General features: G+C 35.5%; 3 protein-coding genes and 1 non-coding gene across 4 annotated transcripts; 3 read left to right on the forward strand and 1 right to left on the reverse strand.

Moving 5' to 3' along the window:
• Nucleotides 1-13: 13 nt before the first annotated feature.
• Nucleotides 14-7,688, forward strand: LOC112556800 (eukaryotic translation initiation factor 3 subunit D-like). Its single transcript, XM_025226177.1, is given in 15 exon segments — nucleotides 14-188; nucleotides 1,350-1,395; nucleotides 1,511-1,647; nucleotides 2,277-2,365; nucleotides 2,808-2,877; nucleotides 3,079-3,200; nucleotides 3,402-3,534; nucleotides 3,790-3,942; nucleotides 3,944-4,069; nucleotides 4,343-4,425; nucleotides 4,596-4,725; nucleotides 4,943-5,085; nucleotides 5,533-5,725; nucleotides 5,993-6,092; nucleotides 6,579-7,688. Coding segments are annotated over 15 exon segments (1,668 nt in total). The 5' UTR covers nucleotides 14-62; the 3' UTR covers nucleotides 6,596-7,688.
• A 285-nt stretch (nucleotides 7,689-7,973) lies between these two features.
• Nucleotides 7,974-16,039, reverse strand: LOC112556813 (soluble calcium-activated nucleotidase 1-like). The gene is made up of 3 exons (XM_025226182.1): nucleotides 15,322-16,039; nucleotides 14,558-14,761; nucleotides 7,974-13,295 (listed from the first exon to the last, which is right to left on the reverse strand). The coding sequence occupies exons 1-3, from the start codon at nucleotides 15,929-15,931 to the stop codon at nucleotides 12,925-12,927; spliced, it is 1,185 nt and encodes a 394-aa protein (XP_025081967.1). The 5' UTR covers nucleotides 15,932-16,039; the 3' UTR covers nucleotides 7,974-12,924.
• A 169-nt stretch (nucleotides 16,040-16,208) lies between these two features.
• On the forward strand, nucleotides 16,209-21,136 carry LOC112565363 (ribosomal L1 domain-containing protein 1-like). Its single transcript, XM_025240814.1, has 7 exons — nucleotides 16,209-16,297; nucleotides 17,107-17,237; nucleotides 17,428-17,569; nucleotides 17,835-17,983; nucleotides 19,930-20,031; nucleotides 20,255-20,421; nucleotides 20,591-21,136. Exons 1-7 carry the CDS (start codon nucleotides 16,268-16,270, stop codon nucleotides 20,890-20,892), a joined length of 1,023 nt encoding a protein of 340 aa, XP_025096599.1. The 5' UTR covers nucleotides 16,209-16,267; the 3' UTR covers nucleotides 20,893-21,136.
• LOC112553887 lies at nucleotides 19,410-19,485 on the forward strand. The gene has a single exon (XR_003097140.1). It is a non-coding gene; the product is annotated as a small nucleolar RNA R38 (small nucleolar RNA).
• Nucleotides 21,137-21,171: the final 35 nt, after the last annotated feature.

The raw sequence follows: 21,171 nt of genomic DNA on the forward strand, positions 1-21,171 counted from the left end.
TAAGAAATAATTTCATTCACTGCGTGGCGCTGAACTCTGCCATATTGGAAGCGCACGTTTTCATGATGGCAAGATTCGCTCCACCCCAAATTCAAGACAATCCCCAAGGATGGGGACCTTGTGAAATGCCAGAGATGTATAAGGACCTTCCATACCAACCATTTGCCAAAGACGTGCGGCTTGGCAAGGTGAGATTCTGAAATACCCTTTTGCAGAACATTTATTAGCTTCAAGAAGTTATGTGACATATTGCTCCAAGCAGGCTGCTTAGCAATATAACTTCGTCGTTCCAGTCATTGATTTCCGCAGCAATTAGAAAATAGTCACAAAGAACTCAATATATCTGATACATGCAAACCTTTCTTTGTGTAAAGAGTCCCCGATTAAGGGCTTATAAGAAATGCAATATATTACAGTTTATTACCGTTCATGCCAACTTACAGTAAGCATGAACACTAACGGAGCACTTTGCATGCAGTGTTTGTTTCCTGCACGAACTGTCTACTTATCCCGCCACTCAATCATTTTCATTTCGTAATAATCATGAAAGATCGGTAATCAAGTTAGCCGCGTATGGATTTTGTGGAAATTTTCCAGGTGGATTTGAAGCTTTTTACTAGATAAAACAGGGTAGGATCAGTAAAATCGGGCAAAGCCAACCTATGAGTGGAATTCCTCTCTTAAACCAGAAACGTTTTTCACTATTTTAAGTTGTTTGCCAATAATACAAACATATAATTATAAAATTATAAAAAATAAAGCAGCAAATAACATAGTGATTCAAAGTGATAGGACAAAATGCAAGAACAGTTTGAGAAGTAGAAAATATATTTCAATATGTCCAAGTGAGGTGCATGTAATAACAGCTTATAATGACAAGGAATATGCCATCTGATGTCTGTACTGTAAAATATATTGTGAACCTGTAATTTGCTTGAAACTCAGTGACATGAAGGAACATTGGTAGTCCACAAGGTCTATGCAACTTATAGCCAGTCCCTACTACTACTATCATGTCTTATATTTACATTTGAACACAAATTTTACCATTTTTTCTTCACCTTAACTAACAGACATTGTGGCAGTTAGGTGGTATAACATTTAAGAACTTCACCAGCTCAGTATACATTTTTTCTTACAAATAACTTTACTGTTTGACTGTCTTTGGACAAGTGAATTGCTATAGATAGCATTGTCTTATTTGGTTATAACCAGTTTGAGAGGAATTTGAGTTAGTCACTTGAGAGCTAAGTAGCTGAACACTATTTTGTGATAAAATCTGTTTAAAGCTCGTATCAGTTAAAAGTGTGTGAAGAGCATTAGGGTTTTTTTTTCCTTGTTTTTTTCAGGTTTCAGACTGGACTGGTGCCACTTATCAAGATAAGCGATACCTTGGTATGTTATTGTTGTTATTTGATTTAGTGTGAATAATAGACTGTATATACAAACCAAAATTTGTAACCGCAACTGAAAAACTGTAGAAAAGTCTTCGCTAATTCTTACTTTTCAGGAAAATACAATTCTGCGTTTGCTGGACAACAGTATTATGCCTACTACCATGAAGAAGATGAAAGCTCTTTCCAGCTTGTGGACACAGCCAGAGTTCAAAGGCCTATCTATCAGCGTGGAAGACGTCTTTTCCAACAAGTATTTCGATTTGTTTCATTTTAGCAGCATCAGGGGCAGATTAATGTTCATTGCAAATAAGTAAAGAGGGTTCTGTACAATGTGAATTATATCTATACATGAAACAAAAGTGTAAACTTCATAATTGGAAAAATTTTAATTTGGAAAGGAAGATAACATACAGCTACTTGTACAATAAAAATGTGAAAGGAATTTGTTATAACTTACCACAAAGAGTCATAAGTGGATTGATTTAGTTTTATCTTTTTGGGACTATTTTCCTGAATTCCAATGTACTAGAAAGTGTTGGCCATATAGTGCTTGTCTGAAGAACTGTTTTCCCTAAAAGAGATTTTAACTGCATGGATATAGACTAGGGCTTACCAGCCATAGTCATTTACATGGCTATGAACTTTTGGTTAAAAAGGACCCTAAAGTAGAGAGACCAGTGACTTGATTGAAGCATGGTTATCACACTCATGCAACACCAGGAACCTCTGCTTGTTATATGACGCAGTGCGACACTTTGTCAAAGACTGTACTTCAAGGTTCTTTGAAGAGCAACAAATAGTATAAAAATCCTACCTTTGTTAATGGGGCTTAGTTGTTAGCATTTCTACTTACATAAAAATATTCTCTTTCTGTTTTAGAGTAAGCAAAGGAGAGAGCGTGAACGCCGACAACAACAGGCACAAGCCAATATGCAGGTCCTCACTAAGACACAGAAAAACAGAGAGCGGTAAGAAAGTTGCTGTTTGTAAATATTCAATCATGGTAGAGTGTTATTATTTTTATAATTCTTTTAGGTATTGTGTACTTCGGGGGATGAAGTTTCTTTGATTAGTAAAAATTTCTCAAAATGGAATTGAAAGCTCCATCCAGTTTTATGATTTTCATATATTTTTAAGTATGCCATTCTAGGACAACGATAGTGTAAGATAAGTACAAAAAGCAACATTTCTCTTTTTATTTTCCTAGCTTCAAAAGCAACCAGTTTAATGCTAGCATAATTGACTATTCATTTTAGTCATTCCATTCCTTCTATGTTTGTCTTTTATTACTTTGTCCGCATGGTCGTTTCTTCTTCCATTCTTTGTGTTCTATGTTTCCTGCTTGTCCTACTACATTCCACTACTACTCATAAGAGAACTATACCTATTGCCTCTTGTTATTAATGTTAGTGATCGCCAGCGGATGTTGAAGAAGTGGCAGAAGCAGTTTGGAAAACAGATGCAAGAAAACCGAAATAAGGTACTCTCTTTTTTCCTTATTTTGCGCCTCGTGTAGATCTCTTTGTGTAATTTTGTCCACAGGTTCAAACTTTGTAACCTTTTGACCTGTAAAGATTTTTCTATCAGTCTGTCAGGCTTTGGGACAAATAAGCTTCTAAGTAAACAAACAAATTCTTTTATTAGACGTATGGGTTTTGAAAATGTTTTCTTTATATTCTAGGCGCCTATGAAGCATCGTGATGCATCGGTTCAGATCAAAGATGATTGGCCTGTGGTTGAAGAGATGGACTTCCCCCGCCTTACCAAACTTAATCTTCCTGACATCAAGGAAGGAGAGGACTTGTAAGATGTTATTTTCTTTGTACAAAAGTAATTTTTAACAAATCCATGTCGGTGTTAAGAATGCCATTTGAGCCTTTCTGTTGGTACAAAAGCAAAGACTGACTATTAAAGCAAGTCAGATGAGTGTTTGAAAACCTGGAGGATTTTGATAAAAAAATTTTGTAGAGGTTTTATTGGTATTTTTTTTTTTTTTCTGTTTAGAATGAGATGTGGCGCTATGGAGACATATGACAAGTCATATGATCGAATCACCACAAAGAACGAGAAACGTTTGAAACGCATCAATCGTATCTTTCACAAAGTAACCACCACTGATGATCCAATCATTAGAGAGGTGAAAAGAATTCAGATTAATAATTTTCATGCAGATTGTAGTTATTTAATTTAGTTAGTTTATTCCTTGTTACTCCTCAAGGAGCATAGGGCTGCGTAGTTACTTAGCTGCTTGTATTTTACATAGTGGTTTTAGTTTTTATCAGTTACATGGTAAATTAAAGAAATGAAACATCCTGTTTTGATGATTAAAATGTGATTATTACTTGTATTTTTTGTACATGAATTGATTTTTAATATTTTTCATCAATTGCAGCTTGCAAAAAGCCAGGGCAATGTTTTTGCCACAGATGCCATACTAGCAACAATTATGTGCTGCACACGTTCCAGTTATTCTTGGGACATTGTTGTCCACCGTGTGGGCAGCAAACTCTTCTTTGACAAACGTGATGACTCAGACTTTGACCTTCTTGACTGTGAGTGAGACAGCCTCTGAGCCACCCCAAGATGAAGGAGCTAGCATCAACTCACCCCGTAACTTGGCACTTGAAGCTACGTTTATCAACCACAATTTCTCCCAACAAGTGCTGCGTGTGGTGGGTATACCTGTGTGCACATAAGTGTTATTAAACATTTGTTAGTGCAAGTGAGTCATGTTGCCATGCAAATGGGTGGACTCATATGTCTTTTCACTTATGCTTTGTGTCTTATTAAATAAGCTAAAAGAGCAAATAAACAGTTTGTAGTTAACCTTTACACTATTATGGTAATTTTTTTATTTTTTTTTTATTTTTTTTTTTTTTTTTGATTGAAACTACAAATCAAATTTTGATTTGTTACATCTGTTCTATTTCGTTCTGTTGATGAAGGGAGATGATAAGTACCAGTTTGAGAATAAGAATCCATTTGTTCAGCCGGAAGAAGAAAGTGAAGTGGCTTCAGTTGGATACAGGTATGTATTGAAAGTAATATTGTGCTTCTTCATATTGGCTGTCAGTCCTTTTCCAGCATGACTAAACTTAAGGCCCTGTTTTAAAGTTAACTCAAAAGCTTTTTTTTTTAAATGTAAATGTAAAGTCTTGGTCTAACAAGATGAAAGATATATTTTATTTTGCTCTCAAGGTACCGCAAGTGGGATCTTGGCAATGACATTGTGTTGATCTCCCGTTGTGAACATGATGCAGTAATGTATGGCCCAAACAATGAAGTGCAGTTCATCAGTGTTAAATCTCTCAATGAGTGGGACTCACGGGTAAGATCAATTTTGTCACACTTTTGTAGGACCTAACTAAATGATCGGCTAATTTTTAGACCATAAATGTAACATTCAATCCATATACATCAATTTTTGTATCTTCGGTGTATTTACACACACACACACACAATAAGAAAACTTGCAGGTGCTGATTATTGCAATTAGAAGTTGATTTGAGTGGAAATTATTGATTTACTTGTCTGGATGGTTTCAGTTCTGTGGAGGTGTGGACTGGCGCAGTCGATTAGACAGTCAGCGAGGAGCAGTGCTTGCCACTGAGCTTAAGAATAACAGCTGCAAGCTTGCTAAATGGACCGTTGCTGCCATACTGGCTGGATCTGACCAGATCAAGTTTGGGTAAACAAAGAAATTAATCTTTTTTGCTTCTTTATATTAGGCAGCAGCATGGCTGGAGTCCTGCTGATCAGTGTGTGAAATGGGACTATCCTTGATTGATTCGAATGCAGAATTTAGTGATATATGCCCTTTTGACCTGTCTGAAGTTGACTGATTTTTGTGATTTCTGAGCTTTTCATGATGGTACCTTAGTTCAGAACCCCATAAACTTACAAACTATTACAGATATTTGGATGAATTTTTTTTCATTACATAAAAAAAATAGAATGTTATAAATTTAAGCAGCCTCTACATATTTATATGGCAGGTTCGAAGTGTGTCTATCCTCCACGTATACTTTTCATATTTATATGCCTCACTGTCGTTGCACAGATAGTTGACACGACATCTCTACTTTTGTGCATCAGTATAACTTATGTTGCAATGACTTTGCATTCTTGTGCACAGGTATGTTTCTCGAGTACACGTAAAGGACACCTCTAAGCACGTTATTCTTGGCACACAGCAGTTCAAACCCACTGAATTTGCTGCTCAGATCAACCTTAACATGGATAATGCCTGGGGCATTCTGCGCTGCATAGTTGACACCTGTATGAAACTCAAGGAAGGAAAATACCTCATTATGAAAGACCCCAACAAGGTCAGCTTGATCAAATATGTTCTAAATATTTCAAGCCTTTTCTGTTTAAAAGGATGTTATGGGCTGAAAAAGTTACAGAAAACAATTTAATCAACCCATGTTTATCCCAATAACATTAAAGGTGGGATAGGGGAACTTTTAAAAAATTCTTCATTTGTCACCAAATCTGTGTTTTCTCATTCTTCCCATTGTCATTTGCTAAACTGATGGAGGTGTCTTGTCAGTTTTGTGTTTTAATAGGTCATCTATCTTTGTGCTTTATTGCAGCCTGTCATTCGTATTTATGACATCCCTGATCACACCTTTGAGTCAGATGATGAGGATGAGTCTTCTAGTGATGATAGTGAAGAGGAGAGTGAATCTGAAGGTACCCTAGATTTCATGTGGCTATACCTAACTTTTGTTATTTTAATGTTTGGAACTACCCTTATCTAAGAAACAGAACTTGGATCAGTGATGAATGTGAAATCAAATTGTAGTGTGAGAACTTTTAATTAAAGTGAATCTTTAATTACCTGAACCAGGCACTGGCTGGAAAGGCTTGCCTAATTAAATATGGCTTAAAACAGCAGTTTTACATGGGGTCTTGATGGGGCACATGCTGTAGAGTCGTTTAGTGAATTGCAGGGTTGTGTCTCTGAACTTGATGTAAAGTAGCTGACAAAGTTAGGAGATATATAACTGTTATGTTGGTTTGTCTTAAATAACTAAGAATTCAGCCTGTTTTAATTGTTTTACACACTGGTCATAATCATCTCTTCTGGGTTTGAAAAGTAGCATGGCCATTTTCCAACCTCTTATCCACATACAATGTACTCAATTTTTTAAAATATGGTGGGTTTTTTTTCCCCAGATGAAGCTGACAAGTAAATTGTCATTTCCTGCCTGAAGTGTGTGAAGGTTTGAATTGCAATCACTGTGTGGTGGATCCACAAGAAAGTGTTCTCATTTTGTGGATAATGTTCCTTGGATGGTCTGCCTCTGAAATAAACAATATTAACAATCCCAAGAGGATGTGTGCAAAATTTGATATGTGCTTCTTGTGCTAAGTTTCAGTACAGTGGTCTCCTGTATTCAAACAATCCTAATGGGGTATCATGTAGCTTTTAATTAGTTTTGGCAAGGTCTGGTGTTGGCTTGGATTAGATTTTACTTTCTTTTTTTAAAAAATCAGGCTTTCAGTGATAAGTCACCAGAAATCATGTTTTGTAGGCTGTCATGAATAAAATTAGATTATGAGAACTGTTTATGAGTGATTTGTTTTGCTTTCACTAGCTGCAGACTTGCTTTGGCAAGCACTTCCATTAGTTAAGACTTGTAATCCTTCAACCATGAAAAAAGTGTGTGGGGGGGATTTCTAACAAGTGTTTTGCTTGACCCAGGTAAGAATAAACGCCAATGATCAGAAGGCTAAGGGAGTTGATAGCTGGTGGTTGGGGCATGGGTGGGACCTCTAGCTCTCTCAAGGCTACAATTTGAGATGGCCAGTGTCTCGCAGCAAAGCAAGTCTATGTGAGAAATGGCATGAGGCAGAGTGTGTTAATCAAAAATAAGTGTAATAAGAGATCACAATTTCATACACAGAAGAACAGCAGACAATCCTACAATGTAAAGGCTTGAAAAGTGATATCAGTCAGAGGTAAATAGAAGCAAAATGGCTTGGTTAGTCAAAAAAAAGTGGAATTGGACATGATTCAAAAAATTAATGTTGAACTTTAGACAAAATTTGAGGTCTCTAGTGGATGCCTTAAGTACCACCTAAGGCCCAAAAATATAGTTTAGACTTTAGAGGAAAGAAGTCATTTCAATAACAAGAAAATTTCTGTACATCCTCAATTTCGCAATGGAAGTACTTTTGTATAATCTTGTATTCAATATCATGTTCACTTACATTGGTTATTGCCAGGGTCTCAGAGTGCATTCAGAAATTCGTACTCGTTGATTAAACTCATTTTGCAACTGATCTCTTTTTAATCTGTTTTAATGTTTTTTTTGTGACAGTGGTTTTCATTTGTTACTGCCTGTCCTTGCCAATCACATTTTCTTTATTAGGTTGGAAATTATTACAATCCCTTATGACCAGGCAAGTTGAAAATTGAAAAAAGGGCAAAGGTGTTATTCTCACTTAAAAAAAAAAAATACAAAAAATGCGCATTGCAAAGTGGTTTGTATGTATCCAAATTATTGATTTAAATCATCCTATCCAATCCAAACTAGAATCTCCTCACATGCAAAAAAAAAACCAAACTGTTTAGCGGCAGTAACTTTATCATTCATTTGAAAAGAGCAAGCTCTTTAGAAGAGGAAGAGGGTGAGATTTTACAACTGAACAGATTAAATTTTACCATTTAATAATGTTTGCAAAGAAAGGACTGTCAACCAGGTTTCTTCAGAAACCAACTGTAAATGAATCAGCCAATCAGCAAATCCAATTCTTTTAATACACTTATGTACACATTCTTGCAGCCTGCTAACAAAACAACTTGAATGCACAGCAGAGTAATTGCTGATGACAAAAAATGCTTGCCCAATTAGTACATAAATATATTATGTAAGTCATGCTTGAGTTTATGTATCAACTGTTATCTACATCAACTTAAAGCATCAATAAAAGTGAAGCAGATGCTCAGTGATTTTCCTGCATAAATCCTTGTAATTTAGAAAAGATTCCTAAAGCTGTTGCACATGACCTGTGCATTTAAGAATCTTGCACTTCAGGTTGCAGCACCTTTTAATAGCAATGAAAATGGAAAGGGGTAGAAAAATAAAACAAGCTTTTGTCTTTCAGGTGATAGGATATTAATAGAAAATCTAGATTGCAAAAAGTTCTAAGGCTAGTAATTTGAATGTGTAGCTGGAGCATATGTATGCATATACATAAATATATGGCCATGCTATGTTGATGATTTTATGAACATGCAGTCATGTCTAAAGTACTGTAACAGACATAATATCACATTCTTTTTTATCACCAGCCTCTTGTATAATGCAACAGAATTAAAATGTCTCCAAACTTTAAAACAAAATCAGGTTTCTTTAATTTGTGATTGGTAATGAATTCTCTTGATTTATTGCTATTTGGTTGTATCACATGCAATCAAAAGACCTATCTTAGTATAATTTCACAATATTTTAGCTAAGCAGTCCTGCTTACTAAAATAAATGTGTATACAAACCTATTTCTTTTCTCAGTTCTTGCTGAACTTGAGCAGACTTCTGCATACATACTTTTTACACAAAGCAAATTTACCCCTACCCACCCTATTCACTTAGCCTACATAACAAAAGATGCAGACTAATACTATTATATTAAAATGTAAACATATTAATTACCATAATGTGATAATGGAAGAGAATTGTGGAAGTGTCTGGTTAAAGAATTTTTGTTTTTAGAATGTATATTTGTGTGAAATTATGCTAAGTTAAATCTGTGTAATGCCATAACTGTTAACCCCAAAGAGAATGTGCAAGTTTGATTTTTCCTTTTTTTTTTTTTGTTTGTTTGTTTTGTAAGGAGGGGGTGTCTTAAATATGCACACCTTTATAGGAAAATTTATCTTAAGTAGATCTGTGATCATAATACATATGTGTATCAATGACAGCTAATAATCCCTGTCTTATAGACAAAATTCTGAGAAACATAGACCTGGAGAGTGGAGATTGATATGAAAACCCCTAAGTGAAACCCCTAAATATTAAAACTCTTGTGACAGAATGAGCTGAAAACGAAACAAATGACCTAAGAGATGGGGCTTGGTGAGGTTACTTGTACTTAGGCACTTCAAAAATTTATGCAATACGATGAGCTTATAAGCATTTCAGCAGTGAACATAGTTCTGCATAATACATTGAAAATTAATCTAGTAAACTGCCTTTTTTTAAGGACTGGGTCAAGTTCAGTACAAGATAATATTTCCTTAATAAATCCTGGCACTTTTTTCCCCTTCCACACTCCAGACAACTACAACATATCTACTTGCACAGAAAGAGTTCAAAAACAGGGTTATCTAGATTGTACATGGATAAGTTAATACTGTAAAGGCTACAACCACTGGGAGAGTAAAGACCACACGTTTAAGTTAGGCTGATCTGTGGACAAACATATCATGAATTTGACCCCCTTCTGAACAAGATAAGGTTTGTAGGCATGTATCAGGAAGGGTGGAAGGGATTTAGGGAAAATAATAAACTGAGCTGCAGCCAGTTATTAGAAATGCAAACTGCACCCCACTACACCTTTATTAACCCCTCAACCCCACTCTCTCCACCCATAAAAGTCCTTGTCCATTTACATACACAATGTCTAAAAATGCATGACGTTAAAATTTTCATCTTTGGGCATGAATCCTGTTCCACCTGTGATATATAAAAAACAGGAATAAAGCTAGAAACTTTATGCCTCAAGTGTTTGGAAATGAGAACTACTCTCAATTCACAATTATTGGCACTGAAGATCTTGGAGGGTAACATGCAATGAGCATGCTCATCAAGCAATGAGCAAAAGCTAACCCCGCAGGTTTTCTGGTAAAAATGGTTTTTATTCCCTTTTCCATGACAAAAGGAGTCAAGGGTAACTTGTGGTTGTTTTAATGTGTAGTCCATCTGACATGAGTTTCTTAAAGAGTATGAAAAACATATAATTATCTGAAAGACATGATTCAGTTATCGTCCGTGAAGTGAATAGTTCTGTGGTTAAAGCCAAGTCAAAAGGCACACCAGTTCGATACCTGTCTGGTGCTGAAACATCCCCCATGCAAGGGCTAAGGGTTGACCTTTACCTTTTACCTTAATTATTATGCAATTGAAGCAAGAAGGACGCTAACTGCTTAGATTTTGATAGACCTTACAACACATGTATCTTAAACAAATCGCCTTTTTTACTGCATGTCTGTTCACAACTATCTACAAATCTATATTAACTGCCTCTGAGAACACTTTTTTTTACCTTTGTGTATATATATTTTAGAATGCAGTAATTCATACTGAAAACCCCAGGTTATATGATTATGACTGCCAAAACTATGCATTACTTACAGCTCTAATGAAAAATAAAATGTCATTGTAAACTTCTGCTATTGTAGACATGCTGCCAAATATGGGTATAAGTGGGCATGCACAATGTATGCACACATGCTCTTAAGAGTTTTGTATATTCAAGTTACATTCCATACTGACTGATTTTTCCCAGAAATATAGTACAGTCACAACTAATTATCTCCCTACCAGCTGTCCAATACAATTTTGGGGGAAGACAGAAAGGATGTGACATTGAGAGAAAGTATCAATCATGCTGGAATAACTTGTGGGAACATTTGCCCTGCCTAACATGGCAGGAGCCAAGGTTAGCAATGTAACTAGTTGAGGCTGTCCTCAAGAAAGCAAAATATTTTTAAATCACTATTTTTTGTAACCTTATCTGTTTTCTGAATGAAACAGAATTGCTACAAAGATGTACAAACTATATCATTTGTAACCTTGAGGAATGTTTAAGTGAACATGATTTTCATATTTATACAATGAAAAAAGTATTGAACAGCAATGTATAAAGCAACTGCTCCACTGAAAGTGAACTTAACAACGAACACTTCAAACATACTAAACATGGATCAATGAGGAGAAAAAAAGCAACAATTTGGACAGCTAACCATGTAAGGCAGAGAAATGGATTACAACTGTTCCCGAACTTTATGAACATTGCCATATATTCTCACTAGCAGACCCTTTGATATATAGAAGCGACGAGACAGCAACCAATAATTTAGACTCCACTGTTTTGCACTTTTTCCAAAATGAGGAATTAAAATGAAAAAAAAATAGAAGAGGAGGATCAAGGGATCAAATTTCAATAGTTAATATCTTTAGAAGTAGTAAAACAAAAGTAGTTCACCTTGTCTAGGGAAAAGCATGTGGTATGCAGAGCCCAGCTCACTCCTGTAGCCTTTTAGGTTCCCTAAAAGATTACACACTTAAACAACTGGCTGGGTAGAAACAATTTCTTGTCATTTGCCAAAGCATACCTTCAACTGTGTCATTCTGTTTCAGAGTTGGACAAAATGATGCATTTGGTCTAAAGGCCAAAAGCCATCTGTTTTATTTCTTTGAAGATCAAATAACTGACTGCTGCAAAGCAATGCAATCTAAACCACTTTGAAGGAAGTCTAAGTCCTTCCCCTGAAGGGTAATCTTTCTCTGTTGTGTCAGTTGTCACACAGTGTAGCAAACACCTGAGTTAAAGACAATCTAAATTCACTGTATGTTGTAGTTATAAATCTGCAGCCGTGAGTAAAGTATTATGCCCTCATATATAAAAATGGTTCTAATCCTTCTAAGAGTGTGCATCTTTTAATGAATTGTAGGTAAATAATGCCCTTAAAGGGCAGAATATACATGCTGTGTCTATTTGCTGATTTGATTAGGAAACGTAGCATGAAATGATTTATCTTTACCTTTGCTTGCCACCTATGGTGATTCTATGAGGCAACAATACATGCGACTACACAAAAAAGGCTCTCCTTAATGCATTCTTTACGTACATAGCCAAAATAAGCAAGTCACAAAAACCAACATGGTTTTGCTCAGAACAATAACTACTGTGAAAGTTTTTACTGTTGGTGCCACCTACATTATCAATGCCCCCTTGTGTAAATATTGTGGCACATCTTTAGCAATGTTTGCACCACCTATAAAATTATTGGCTGTTTCCAACAGAAATAAAAAATAAATGTTTTTTTCAATCAACATATAGAACAGTTTGTTTTCCCTGTATATACCTAGTGTATTAAGCAGATCATAAAATTTTAGAACTAAAGTAGACATGAAAACAAGATGGACCATGCATTCAAATATATGGGAGTATCACAAAATATACTCTTTAAGTAACAGTTATAGCTATGTACTCTTCTTGGTAATATGTAGTGACCAAATAAACACTCATACATGAGCAGACAAGGGAAAAACAGAATGATTGAACACATTCAAAACATGTCTTAAGTACTCTCATTTCACTTGTGCAATAATTGTCAGACTGAATAAAATCCACTTAAGCACAAAATCCCCAATCTAGAAATCACATTTCCTCGCAACAGGTGTGAAAAAGAGCGTAGCCATTTACACAGATGTATGCACACATTACATATGTATATGCATACTATGCACACACGTGTACACAAACACACATGACAAAAGTCAAAATCTAAGACTCATACAAATTCTATACCCTCATATTTGACATCTCCAATCTTCTGTTCAGGCATTATCAGATTGCCCTTTATATCAAATGCAAGGATGTATGATGCTATTTTTCCTTGATCTTCCTCACTCTTCAGTGCAAGAATCACTGTATCCTCAGTGCCTGGCACAAACTTAAAGGACGAGAAGCCATGTGTAGGGTTCACTTGCCCTATAGATTTTACATTAATGTTTTGGAAGAATTCATCTGCAATAAACATCAGGTTAGTAGCTCTCCTCTCATCGGCTGTCTCATCATACTTTTCTTTACTAGCACGACGTGGCAAGAAAAACCACTTCTGGTGCACTTCACTCCAAACTCCAGCTTCATGAATAATGTACCCTGAAACATAAAATGATTAAGAAAGGCTTGGTTATTTTATATCTAACCATATGAAGTGCATGGAGGAAGATGTTTTAATAAAATAAAATTTACAATAAACAATAAATAAACCTATTTTAAGAATAAAACAGATGTTACAGCTTCTTAGATTAGACTGAATTTACAGACAAAGTAATTCAATGAAGACCTAATTCTCGAGGACAGAACATAAAGCTGAAAAGACTCTGTACCTACTTTGCTGACCATCTAGCTTTTCCACCACTATCCATCATATATGGATAGTGGTGTGAATTTGTAAACTAAAACCATTACTGATGCTGTAATAGCACTGCTATAACGTTCATCCCTTTTTTTTATTTTTCTAGAACACCAAACTTTAATTTAATTGAGCTGTTTTATCACAACCAAACCAAGTTGTACTCTACCCTGACCATCAATAATAAAGAATAGCTTTAAAAACACCAGCTAACAATGATATGCTATGATACACAAAACTTACTCAGCCACTAGGCACAGGATATAGATATAGAATACACAGGTAATGAACATTAAAGCAAGAAATATACTATAAAAGAACATGATTGACTCATCAAACAAAATAAGAAAATGAATAGCATTGATGCATAATGTTTGCAAAATGACAAAAACAAGCATAGTATTTTTAAACAAATGTATCTTCAGTGGGCATTTGAATACTGCCTTTAATTGAGAATAGCAAATGTGGTATGGAAGAGAATTTCACTGTCTAGAACAGTGGTTTTTAACCGGGATTCTATCGAACCCTAGGGGTTTGGTGAATCGGTCTAAGGGGTTCGGCGGACCCTCCGCCACGGAGGTCAAGACACACCCGCAATTCGTGATGACACTAAAGAAGGGTTCAGTGAATGTGCATATGAAACTTGGGTTTGGTACCTTAAACAAGGTTAAGAACCACTGGTCTAGAAGGACAGAAGGAGAACAAACGATGTCTATATGGGTTTTTGTAGGTGGGCTGGATAGAATGCAAGCGTCAGTTTAGGAGTAGAAATTTGATTAAAACTGGGACAGACAAAATATCGGAAAAAAATGTAAGGAAAATCCCAGTACAAACTCTGTTGTTGAGAGCTTATAGCCAGTTCTTAACCAATTATTACCTGTAAAGAGTGTTGAGAAGTGGTGGCATGTTCAGATTTGTAAGTCAAGAGAATGAGATGAGCAGCCAAGCTAAAACATAACAATATCTGAAAATGAGATAAAAATTACAAGCAGAAACATAGACAAACCTGGATCCTTAATTCCAGTGGCCTCTCTAAGTGCGTTGTATTGCTGGCGCCAGTCCAGGTGTTGTACGTCACCCAGGGGACCTATAGACTTCACCCACTGTGGATCATGGTTTACAACTTCCCCTGTACCAGTTGTCCAAACCTTACCTAGTCCACCAACATACAGACGACGGCCTTTCACTGATGCCCATTCGCACTTAAAGCCTAAATAAAACAAGACATGAAATAATTTTACAGTGATCATAATAAAGACAAAGTAATAGAGAACTAACAGCAAGAATTGTTTAACTAAGCATAGAAAAAAATAAACAAGCAAATAAATCAAATAATGAATGACAAATGTGGTTTAAAGATCAAAAAGCCAGACTTGATAGAGCAATTTTTGAACCAATGAAATAGTACTGAAAGAGTTATATTACAACACATCTGTCATTCCCACATAGCATTTACATTTATCTTCAAGCCTAAAGAATTAAAATGCTTTTACCATGGCTCAGAAAGCAAATGCATATGTAAAAAGGTAATACATTTTTACATATTAAATGACAAGATATTTTAGCAGTTTGTTGAATAATAATCTCCCTATAACACTGTTTCATGTGTTGTATTCATTTAAACACTGATGCACCATCTCTTCCTACATAATATGAAACCTAAATGATGTCATCATGCACATTCTTATATAAACTTATTACTATCAGCAAACAACTGAATGCAATTACTTTTCAGATGTACTTTCTAAAACAAATAACAATTAAAATTACCTTTATTGTTTTCACCATTACCATCAGGTAGCACAACCCATGGAATAACTTTATTACCCACTATATGATAAATAATTCCTGTTCTGTCATCAACAGTATATAATTTTCCATTAAACACAACTAGTTCTGACAGTTCCATTCCCCTTCCACCCTGTCCAAGCGTTGATGTGAAAATCATCGGTTGACCAAGAATGACGCCTGCTGAGATTCGATCATGAGATAGGGTGAAATTTCCAGTGCGGTAGTAACTGAACCATGTGTCAGGTTTCTCGCTTTTCGAATTGGTGTCCAAGTCTGTGACAAGTCCAATTTTATACACGGTTCCATGTAAAATGTTGAATGGATTGGTCAAGGGGTATGTTGTATTATACTCAATCTCTTTTTGTATACATGGCTGGTGTGACTGCCGTGGTATAAACATTATCAGTAAAACAAGGACAGCGGTTGAAAACATAACTGCATAAAAAACCACTCTTGGCTTTAGATGCACTCGGGCGTTGCCAACTCTGTAAGGGGTGGGACGTCGAATTGCCTTCATCCAGTCATTGACTGAAGGTGGATACGATGAAGAAAACATTCTAATGTCGTCTTCTTCTACAGGTAGACTCATGTGGGTGGATTTTTAAAATCATCAGTAAACGAGAAAGCAAAAGTAATAAAATTAAGCATGCCGACGTGGCTTAGAGAAAACAATGAAATCAGTCGGCTGCCATGTTTGTCTCTAACAACAGACTCGCATAAACAGTTTTCAAAACAAGTAATTTAGCCCCTCTACCTATTATTTATTTCAGATTAACATATAAACGTCAAACAATAAATATTTTATTTCAAATATTTTGACTTTTTTGTTTACATTATGTTATTATACATTTTAAGTCCGCACTTCCGACCGTCACACGTGTTACTCTGCCGAAGAGTTACTTCGCGTGCGACTTCTCTTTCTAGCATGGCGCAACCTATTTTGTCTGCTGATCAGGTGCACTTATATTTAAGCGTTTATATCTCATTCTGTTGCATACTTAAGACGAAAAATTATTTTACAACTTTTTAAAATACGTGTATGCGGTGTTTAACTGGAAAGGTGCACTCCAGTCGTCGGTACATGGTTGGTTTTAATGAAGACAGTCTCAGAATCTGGAAATATGATTACTAGGTTTTACCATTACATTATGAGTGTACAGTTAAAACTTTGCTTCTGCCTCTCAAGTGGATTATCTGACAATCATTTTCAAGAAAGACCACGGATAGAGTTGAGATAAACTGAGATCAATAACAGGCTGTTAAATTCCCATTGTTAGTTTCACAACTTTTTTTTTTTTTTTACATTTAGGAGTACATTTAATCCTATTTACTACTTGTTAAATAATGACGCTTTCTACTCCTCATGTAAAACAAAAATAGTTCGTGCTATACGTATATCACTACTAGGCTAGAAAGTTTGGACATCATGGTGTCATTGCTGAACATTTTTGTGGGAAAAAAAGTATCGTACACTTTTAGGGCTGAGCTAAAACGATTGCTAATAAGTTTTCAATCAGTAATTTCGTAGTTAAAGAAATAGATCTTGATCAAAAGATCTTGGTAGGAGTATAACACTTTAACAATATATATTTATAGTGGGATCAGAATCAGTTTAAACTTGTATGTAGCAAAATTCTTACAACAAAAAGCAGTATGTCACATGGATTTGATGACTTTACTGTTTGGCACTTTTTAAAAATCTGTTCCTATACCTAAGCCATTTTCTTATGTATCAGTAATAACAATCTGCTTATATTTCAACAGGTTCAGAAAGGAGTGGATGCTTTACTTCAAGTGATTAAAAAGGAAAAAACTTTACTTGAGGAATATGATCCTATTTTTTTGGTATTTTGTGTGAAGAAGATTCCAAAAAGACACAGCACCACATTGAAGTTGTAAGTTTGCAAACAAAACTTTGCTGTCAGATTGATGAAGTAGTGCTTAAAGTAGGGGTCAGGATTAGAATAACTGTCATTGACACTTTTTAAATGCAACAGTCAAATATCTAATTTATTTATTGTCACCAATTGTTGGTAGTTTTAATATAAAGTGCCTTTTTTGTGATTGTGGACTTGTATCTTGCAGAAAACTACCCCATGGGCTTAACAATCCGAACAGAGAAGTGTGCTTGTTTGTGAAGGACCTTGAACGCAGAGATCGAGAATATGAAAAAACAGTGCAGCACTTTAAGGACTTTCTTAAATCCAGGGACATCAATGTGTCTGCGGTATAATATTTATTCCCCACTAAGTGTTTTAATCAGATTTTTATCTTTAAATTGTTTTACTTAGTATATATGAGATGTTGCAAACTTGAATTTCAGACTTTATACAACAAAAATGATATAGATTTGTCAATTTACAAATGTAAGGATTTTTTTTTCTTTTTGTAACTGATATTGACTTGGAAACATCAACAATTTACTAGCATATATTCGTAGATGAAATTTTGCCATTAATAGGTTAAGTGGGTCTTTTTTTTTCTTTTTTCAGATAGTTCCATTAAAAGCCTTGAAGCTGGAATATAAAAGTTTTGAAGCAAAGAGAAATCTTGCCAACATGTACGACCTTTTTCTTGCTGATGCACGAATTATTCGTCTACTGCCACCCTACTTGGGAAAGGCATTTTATGGAAGGAAAAGGTACATAACAGTAGAGTGCTGTGCACCGCTAAGTTTTAAAAGACTGTTAAAGATCTTTCTTAAATAAACATTGCTTTGCAAGTACAGAACTAAATAAATCTGAGGACAGTTTTCAGTAGCATTCAAACTTTGTTTTAAACCTATGTAGAAAGCAGAGGCTATGGAAAAGGTAAGAATGAGAGAAGGATTTTAAGACAGGAGCTTCCGAAGAGATCACCTAACACTGAAGTGTCGGAAAAAAATAGGTCTTTCCTTCTTTAAGTGGTCTGTTGGATTTAAACTACTAACAGCTTTTAAAAGTCTTAATAAACACTTATAATAAGAGAAAATTTTGGTTTTCTCAATAGTAATCTTCTTTTGGTGCATGGAAAATAGTCTGTATTATAGAGCAAACAAAGTAATCTAGCATTTAGCTTCAGAAGTTACTTTGCATACAATAAGAGTTCTTTTAAACATTTCATGATTCGGATTAGTAGAACATAATTCAAGATAAAATGAAGCTGCCAGTGATGAAAAGAGTTATCTCTGTCAGATATTCTAAAGCTGATGAGAAAATACAACCGATGCAGTTTACGAAGTTCTAAAATGCTTTGATTGAGAGGGAGAGTGTCAATAAATCTTTTTTGGGGGAGGGGGGGTTAAAGCTACTGGTAGTCCTGTGTTAAGGCTGTAAAGGATATTAAAATCTCCAGTTACCTCAGACTCAACTTGAGGGTGGTGCATGTCTTTTGCCTTATCCTCTCCCAATCCAGATTCATTATATATATACACAATTCCATTCTTTAGCTACAGAATGCATTATAGCTATACATTTCAGTTGTGTACTTATAGAACGAATTCTTTAACTACAGAGTTGAAATGTATATGGAACTAGGTTGGCTCATTTGCATATGGGGCAAGGTCAAAGGTCAACCAATTGGTACCATCGAAACATGGTCTTGTGTTCTTCAGTGTATTTACGGGCTAGATAGCTATGGAGAGTCAGCTGTGAATATTTTGATCGGAACAATCACATGCATTTGAAATCATATTCATTAAATTGAACTGACAGATAACTTTCATAAATTACAAACAGTTGCATGTTTCCCTTACGACGTCGGCTTTCCTGTTGTGCTGTTCTTATGGCTGAACGAGAGCTTTGTGGCTCTAATGAGGTACATTTGTTTATTTAATTTGAAGTAAATGTGAATGCTGACTAGTATTTAGTAAGCCAAAACTGTCTCAAACAGGGCCCGAACTGTCCCAGTTACACAGTTAATCAACTTTTTTTGCGATTGCTCTAAGACAGGGGTGGGCAGTTAATTTTCTCAAGGGGCCGCATGAGAAATTGGGATGGTTTTAGAGGGCCAGACTAATATAGTTAACTCAGTTGTACCCAATACTGTATATATAATATATATACTGGCGGGCTGTTCAACATGGTGTTTACTGTCAGTGATGATTGAAGTTATCCCTGTCAGATAATGACTAAACATGGTGTAACTATCTCCACTGAGACAGCAATACCATATTGTTAAATGAAGATGTGTAGTATTGTTTTCGTGAAAAGAATTTGTATAGAGTTGGTCATTACTGAGCTCAGAATTATGCAACTCATTCACTATTCTGATTTTGATGCTTGACATTTTTTTTTCTGGCCATCTACCCCTTCCCATAGAAGGCCCTATATTGTTCTTATCACATTGTTTATGATGATTTCAGGTTTATGCTTACCCCATATTTGTATTCGATTTTGATTCCACTTCTAATGAATTGATTATCCTGATATTGAATTAATACATGCAAGTTTGCTATCTCACACCACTGTTGAGCAGGGTAACAGGTAGTTGAAGATCTTCATTTAAACTCTTTTATAGGTATGGACTTTTTTTGTGGTGCCCATGTTTGTAAAGCATATTGTTTTTTGGCATGGTGTTCTTTGTAATTATATGGATACTGTTTTTAAGGCAACCAGTTCAAGTACGGTTGGATGCAAATGATTTAAAGGCTGAATTTGATTCAGCCATCAGCAATAGCAGGTGCCTTTTGCATGGACGTGGATCTGCTGGGTAAACATTTTTGCACATTAATTAAATCTTGCAATTATTATTGTTATTAAACCAACATTTGTTAAAAATAAGGCTTCAAGAGGAGATATTGTGGGGTAGAGGGATAAGTAGTTTACAACATTGAATAGTGGTCGTCATAACTGCAAATGTGATTATTATTAGAGTTAGTAAAGCATTAAATTATTCAGTTTTAAATTGCTTTATGGTCATTATTTATTGTCAGAACGGCAACTGTGGCAAACAGAGGAATGTCTGCAGAAGAAATAACACAGAATATCCTGGCTTCAGCTGAACAACTGGCTGCAGTCCTGCCAGGTGGAGTTAGTAATGTGCGCAGCATGCATATCAAGACACGAGATTCACTGGCGATACCTATTTATCTTTCACTAGGTAGGTGCTCATCTGCATTGTTATAATGGTTGGTTTTTTTTTTTTTTTTTAGTTTTTTTTTTTTTTTTTGCATCACTTTCAGTTTCTGGTATGTTCTTTCTTAACTGGATCAAAAGAGTTTATAGTAAAAAAAAACCCGTTGAAATGTGAATTCTTATTTCTTTTTCAGACTCCCCCAATGATGTGACACTTGAAGAGCAGGCAGAACAAAAAGAGCTCGTAGAAGCAGAAGAAGTGACCACAGTACAAGGGGCTTTGGTCAAGGCATACCCGTCGGGTTATGTGGAGTTGTTGGATGAGACTACCAAAGTGCCTTTGTATTCTAATCATCAGAAGAAACATGCTGGAAGAAGGGCGTGGAAGTGGGGAAAGGAATCTCAGAAAAAAAGGAAAAACTATGAGAATAAAGGGGCTAAGAGACAAGAAAAAATGAAAAAGATAATAAAAAGGAAAGCAACAAAAAAGCAGTAAGGTTTTATGTAAATGTTGTTACATATTTGTAAATGTTTTGCCGTGAATTATTTACTGGACACCGTACTGAGCTATTGCTTCTGTATCTCAATCATACAGTTACCAGCAATGCAGTGTATGATTGCTGATGGTAACGTGGTTACCATGTAGTGATGTTCATGTCTGTTTTTATATTACATGACCAAATTGGGAAGTGTTATTGCATTGTAAACATTTTGGATGAAATAAAACTGGTGTTAACTTTTGTGTGTGTTAAGGTTACTAAAGGTGTGTTGGGGC

This window comes from Pomacea canaliculata, linkage group LG1 (assembly GCF_003073045.1).
Source record: "Pomacea canaliculata isolate SZHN2017 linkage group LG1, ASM307304v1, whole genome shotgun sequence".
In the NCBI taxonomy this organism is placed as follows: domain Eukaryota; kingdom Metazoa; phylum Mollusca; class Gastropoda; order Architaenioglossa; family Ampullariidae; genus Pomacea; species Pomacea canaliculata.